General features: G+C 45.8%; 2 protein-coding genes across 2 annotated transcripts; both read left to right on the top strand.

Moving 5' to 3' along the window:
- The first annotated feature begins 306 nt into the window (after positions 1-306).
- Positions 307-3,076, top strand: F5B22DRAFT_585077 (general substrate transporter). Its single transcript, XM_047973472.1, has 7 exons — positions 307-974; positions 1,031-1,470; positions 1,527-1,649; positions 1,811-2,010; positions 2,068-2,153; positions 2,235-2,376; positions 2,450-3,076. The coding sequence occupies exons 1-7, from the start codon at positions 557-559 to the stop codon at positions 2,679-2,681; spliced, it is 1,641 nt and encodes a 546-aa protein (XP_047835628.1). The 5' UTR covers positions 307-556; the 3' UTR covers positions 2,682-3,076.
- A 548-nt stretch (positions 3,077-3,624) lies between these two features.
- On the top strand, positions 3,625-4,024 carry F5B22DRAFT_641415 (uncharacterized protein; the record flags this gene model as incomplete). Its single annotated transcript, XM_047977987.1, has 2 exons — positions 3,625-3,854; positions 3,913-4,024. The coding sequence occupies 2 exons, from the start codon at positions 3,625-3,627 to the stop codon at positions 4,022-4,024; spliced, it is 342 nt and encodes a 113-aa protein (XP_047835627.1).
- Between the last annotated feature and the right edge of the window lie 1,976 nt (positions 4,025-6,000).

The following is a 6,000-nucleotide window of genomic DNA, read 5'->3' as shown; positions in this document are numbered from 1 at the left end:
CGTCGAAAGAGCATCCCGTAGTAGTTTCAGGATCGAGACCTAGACAGACTCTTCAAGCGTCAAGTCCCTAATCAGCGCTAGATATTTCTAACCTCAGTGCAGGTTAGTGTAGTCCGTGTAAGTGCAGTAGTTTTCTGGTGTTAATTGCCATGTCACCTCATCGAACCCATAGTAGCGACGGGGATGATGACGGGGATGACCTGGAGAGATCGAGCCGTTACCGCTGCTTGCTCTTTGTATGCGTAAAATCTTACAGCCGAATGCAGGACGTTATCGCACATGCTTGACCCGAACTTGCGCGGGCCTGGGGTAGCGAGCAACTTTTTAATAAAGTGCTACGTTCCCCTCACAAGTTTCATTCTCTTGTATTACCTTTCACCTTTTGCTTCTATCTATCTACCCCACCTTCTGATTTGGAGATCGAGATTGGATCTCATCTCTCTCTCTATCTATTTACGTTTTCTCTTGTACTTAGTTTCGCCTCTTCAAGAGGTGTTGTCGTTGGAGAGAGGGGTTAGCGAACAGAGTCGAGGATCATCCTCTCCTCATCGTTAGGATGGCACCTCCTTCCTTCATGGGCCTCAGTGGCCGCCCGCTCTCCATCGCTGTTTCAGCGATCTGTACTACCGGATTCTTACTATTCGGCTATGATCAAGGTGTTATGAGCGGAATATTAACGGCACCAGCCTTTGCAGACGTGTTTGAGGAGACTAGGGACAACAGTACTATTCAAGGTCTCGTTACATCAATCTATGACCTTGGATGCCTCTTCGGTGCTATCTTCATCCTTAACGTAGGAGACCAGCTTGGAAGACGACGAGCAATAATCGCGGGTGGAATCATCATGATCATCGGGGCAGTTATCCAAGTCACCGCTTATCCAGGGCACGCACCATTAGCTCAGTTCATAATTGGGCGTATAGTAACCGGCATTGGGAATGGTATCAACACATCGACCATTCCTACCTATCAAGGTATGTCTATACTCCTCTCTAGATTTTATCGAGCAAATATACTAATTTGGACTCAGCTGAGTGCAGCAAGACATCGAACCGCGGTCTCCTGATCTGTATTCAGGGCGGTACAATTGCTTTTGGCACTCTTATCGCCTACTGGCTAGACTACGGCGCGTCGTTTGGACCGGCGGACCTCGTCTGGCGTTTCCCTATCGCCTTCCAGATCGTGTTCGGAATAATCGTCTCTACTGCAATGTTCTGGCTCCCAGAGAGTCCCAGATGGCTCCTTACTCATGAGCGATACGAAGAAGCCAGCAATGTGATCGCTGCTATTCGAGGGTATGAAGTGGACAGCCAAGAGACAGCCACTGAGCGTGGCATTATCCTCGACTCGATCAGGGCATCTGGTGTATTTGGTGGAAAGAGCACACCATATAAAGCTTTGTTTACAAATGGCAAGACCCAACACTTCCGAAGAATGCTCCTCGGTGCCAGTAGTCAGTTCATGCAACAGGTGAGCTCCCTGGCTGTGCATCTTACTACGGTAATTACATCTACTAATTTCATCAGGTCGGAGGTTGCAATGCCGTCATCTACTTCTTTCCAATCCTTTGCGAGACTTTCATCACTCCCGGCGATCATAATATGGCACTCTTGCTCGGAGGGGTCAATGCCGTTGTATATGCCATTTTTGGTCAGTTGAAGAATATTTTTTATCTCTAGGGAGTACTCCAACTAACATGCCTGCAGTATGTACTTGATCACTAATCTTGCTGCCCTATCTCACACGACTAGGAGCATACAAGAGGATAGGCTCTTGAGACATTTCAACGCCATGCTGACTATTTCCGTAGGCTACTGTATCCTGGTTCCTCATCGAACGTGTCGGTCGTCGTAAGCTATTCCTTTGGGGGACAGTTGGCCAGGGGCTATCGATGGTGCTCGCCTTCGGGGCGCTGATTCCAGGCACTCAATCGGCTGCTATTGGCACTTGCGTTGCGCTCTTCACATACATTGCTAGTTTTGGAGCTACTTGGCTACCTCTTCCCTGGCTGTGAGTGCCCTCCGACCTGACAAGCCAAAGTCGGTCTTAACTAACAGATAACATTAGATATCCCGCTGAGATTAATCCGATCATGACACGTGCCAAAGCCAACGCCGTATCGACATGTACAAACTGGCTGTTCAACTTTTTCAGTACGTAGCTCTAGCACATCTCCTCTACGAATACCTGGTAAGAGGTGGCCTTTCGCTCGCCCATGACTAACTGCTCGATAGTTGTTCTGATCACGCCAGTACTTGTTACCAATATCGGGTGGGGAACGTTCCTCTTCTTCGCAATTCTTAATGCTACCTTTATCCCCGTGATCTACTTTTTCTACCCCGAAACTGCCAGACGATCTCTGGAGGAAATCGATATGTGAGTATTCCTTCGCATCAGCTCATTCGGTGCCTCCTTCATTGTACTGTTTGCTAATACAACATGTAAACAGTATCTTCGCCAAGGGTAATGTCGAAAAGATCTCATATATCAAGGCTGCCAAGGACCTACCCCTGCTCACAGATGAGGAGGTAGAGCAAGAAGCTCTGAAGTATGGTCTCCTTGACACTGCTGCTCGGGGTGCGATTAGTGGTGCGATCCGCGATCCCGAAAAGGTAGACGCAGAAATGATCGAAAAAAAGAGTGTTGAGGACTCTAGAAGCAAGGATGAAGCATCAGCGTGATGCTCAGTTGAGTAGAGGCTTGTTGCGCTGCACTTTACGCTTAGGTTGAATTGAGGGCTTTGTACGAGAACAGCGGGCTATTGACAATCAACTAGCAGAAAGCTTGACGCGGGTTGGATGTTACCGAATCCATTCATTCCCGACGAATTGCCTACGTATAGAATTAGTGGGCTAGGTTTAGATATTCACGGTCTAGATTATCTACAAGAATCATATTTCACATGAGCCTTTGGGTCAGTATTCCTTGAGGTTCCGCTGCTTCAACACTATCGGTGAAGGTGTTATTGGGTATGCTTTCCTTGGATAAATCCTGTAACAAAAGAACGGCGTCAATCATTGTAGATAACCTACTCTCAGCCAGGTGCATTCAAAGAGCTATCATTGCCTGCGTAATTTTAGTGTAGTAGTTACAAAGTGTGAAGAACCTATGAGGAGATCATCCGCAGCTAAAGGCATCATATTCTTACAGTTTGAGCAGATGGTAGTAGATTTCTGTGATCCTTTTCGCTTTGGCTGGTACTACTATCTGGTTCTTATGGTATGCAAACCAAATCGGAAAGGGCATGGGGTAAAGTGACCGTGGTAGTTTCAACGCGCCCTCGCGAGAGGACACATGCAACGAACCAATATTTGTGTATTAGCGATTTGAGTAGCAGAGATGGTAGGTAACTCCCAAATGGTGAGCTGGATTTAATGTCGGTACCTAAGACCTAGTTTCAGTGAGGAAAGGAGGGTGACGGCGGACTGGTAGCTCGCAACGCAACCAGGTGAACTCACAAACAGATAGAAATACTACCTATATTAAGTTACAATCTATCGATCAGCAGAACAACGGCTATTAGGAGTAATCCGGCTAGTATCTAGCTTAATCTCTAGTCTCACTTACTCAGAAAGCTGCACCATAGAAACTCACGCTGAAGTAAACATTAATACACATTCTCGGATGGACTCGATTTTTCAGAAAATTCAAGCTATTTACGATGCTGGAACTCCGATTTTCACGAAGGACGGCATACGGAAAGTCGGCGAAGAACTTGGACGCCTCCAGAATAGGGAGCGCGAAGATGGTGCAAATATTACCTTGACAAGGACTGACGGAGTCGATTACGAGGTCTTGGTCAAGTTTCCAGAAGTCGAAAGGAGAGAGGATGAGCATATCGGAGGTGCTATCTGGTAAGATAAACTCACTACTTTGAATCGCCTTTCTAATTTTATTCTAACCGAGCGACAGGATGATTAACTATAACCCGATTGCGCCCATGACCGGGAGCTGGAATATAGAATTCTTCGATTTCCAAAAGGCACACCTCCCGATGAGGATTTTTTTTGCCCCTATTATGTGACTAGGTGAAGGTCTCATGTTCAAAAACCCGCCTACTCCATCTGAAGAAGATTTCATTATATACCAGGCCATTGAGCAACAGTGGAAGACGAGCTAGCATTTCGAGCAAGTCCAAGAAGCACTTGCTTCAGTCGAGATACCTTTCACCATTACTAAGATTATAGGCCTTGGATTAGGACCTCCTGTCCTCAAGTCGCGATTGTCTGAGCGTTGTATCTTTTAACGTGCCCTAGTATTCGCTCTTCGTTAGAAATTCTTAATACCTTTGAACCCATTTATATAGGACCCCGCGTAAACTTAACGAGATAGAGACATTCTATACTCAGTCGGATTAACAGTCTTAGAGGACCCACAAGCTTTGTTGGAATTAGACGAGTCTAGCATACTCCTGACTATTAGCCCTGGGCCTCCTGTGAAGGTATAACAAGGGCAGAGATATGGGCTTGGAACTTGATGCTATTCACAATATAATGATCAACTAGGGAGTCCTTGACCAACCAATTCCCTCTTGGCCTTGGCGGCTTGACTCGACTCTATATACAACTGGTCTGCCGACCCAAACTGCCTAGGTCTCACAGGATTGTTTCAAAAAGCGAAGTCTATATAACCTCACTTTCCAATATACTCAATATTGCCTGCATATCTTTGAGTGATCATGAACAAGCTGCAATGGCCTTTCGTACCGCCGAAGCGCAAGGCGAACCACATATTCAGCATGTACAGCTTGTACGCGTGTAACAAGTACATTATCTACCCTTCTATTAATTCCATTTCGACTGCTAGCTTGCTATTGATGGCATATTTAAGCCTCTAAAATATTGATTACTGCACTTTTAGGTCGACAAACGCGATATAAGAGGTTGGCATTTGGTCAATGGTATAACACGAATTTGAACTATTTGCTACAGACGATTGGGTAGCCCAAATACCACCAGATTTGTTTTAGAAATCAAGCTGTTTTGTTTCGCCTGACTGGTAAATATCATATTGGGCATCTCTTTTCCTTGGCTGACCATGTAAAGCAACTGACAGCGCGAGACTCTCGTGAGTGTAATAAAGTTAATGTGATTTGTTTTTATATTCCCAAATCTTAACTACAAAGGCCGAATAGTTTGATTTCCTCACTATCAGGGGACGGTCTCTGTAGTAAATTATACAGCGTAAGAGCCCTTGCTGCAACAATGGTTGGAAGGAGGGCTTAAACTGAAGTGTTTTGCGAAGGCCTTTTATGGCACATTTGGGTCATTTCCTTGAACAAGTAACTCATTTGTTGCTTGAATACCATTGCACCGGTTTTCCTAACCCCCGCAGTCAATGCGTATGGCTCATATAGGTTCGAACTAATAGCCTCATATTCAAAACAACTGACATTATCCAAGAGTCATCACCGGGATTTGCAAGTCAAGGACGTACCATGGTGTCAGGTCCCAGCCTGTTCAGTGCGTGTAACAATTCTGGAATAGGACTTGGCTCCAGTCCAAAGTACTTTTCACAAAATTGACTTTGTTCACTGTAGCTTTCGTAGGTATTTGAGAGGTTACATACTCACGAGGTTTTAACAGACTAATCACTTGATGTTCATGTAACGTGGTATGGGGTAGACAAGCTGATCAACTTTATCATCATTCCATGTAGAGGTGCTCACAAGCCGACACTAGACAAAAAAAGACTAAGATCGGTCCAGTACTGAACACGGGCTCTTTCCGCTAGAACCGGTTTAGAGTGGACGTTCCCCTCTATTTTCCCGTTTTCCTTGGGTCACCCGGACAGCAAGATAGCTCGCTCCAGACGAAATCCTTGGTACCTATCGCGTGTTGTCCCGGTTTTTCTGACTATAGGGATGCCAACACAACAGCCCCGGACGCCAGAGGAGATCTTTAGATCTATTGTATCTGGGAGGTTGGCTGGTCCACTCAATGACGAAACAGGAGGAGGGGTCGGCTGTTCTTGCTTAATGGTACGCTAGAATAAATTCAT

The sequence above is a fragment of the Xylaria bambusicola genome (assembly GCF_022495145.1).
Source record: "Xylaria bambusicola strain CBS 139988 unplaced genomic scaffold F5B22scaffold_2, whole genome shotgun sequence".
Lineage (NCBI taxonomy): Eukaryota > Fungi > Ascomycota > Sordariomycetes > Xylariales > Xylariaceae > Xylaria > Xylaria bambusicola.
This window is presented reverse-complemented; position numbering and strand designations above follow the sequence as displayed.

Coding starts and splice junctions, on each gene's coding strand:
- F5B22DRAFT_585077 (XM_047973472.1), top strand. CDS start 557: ATGGCACCTCCTTCCTTCATGGGCCTCAGTGGCCGCCCGCTCTCCATC. Junction 2,011..2,067: donor TGGCTACCTCTTCCCTGGCT/GTGAGTGCCCTC, acceptor AGATAACATTAG/ATATCCCGCTGAGATTAATC. Junction 2,154..2,234: donor CTGGCTGTTCAACTTTTTCA/GTACGTAGCTCT, acceptor ACTGCTCGATAG/TTGTTCTGATCACGCCAGTA.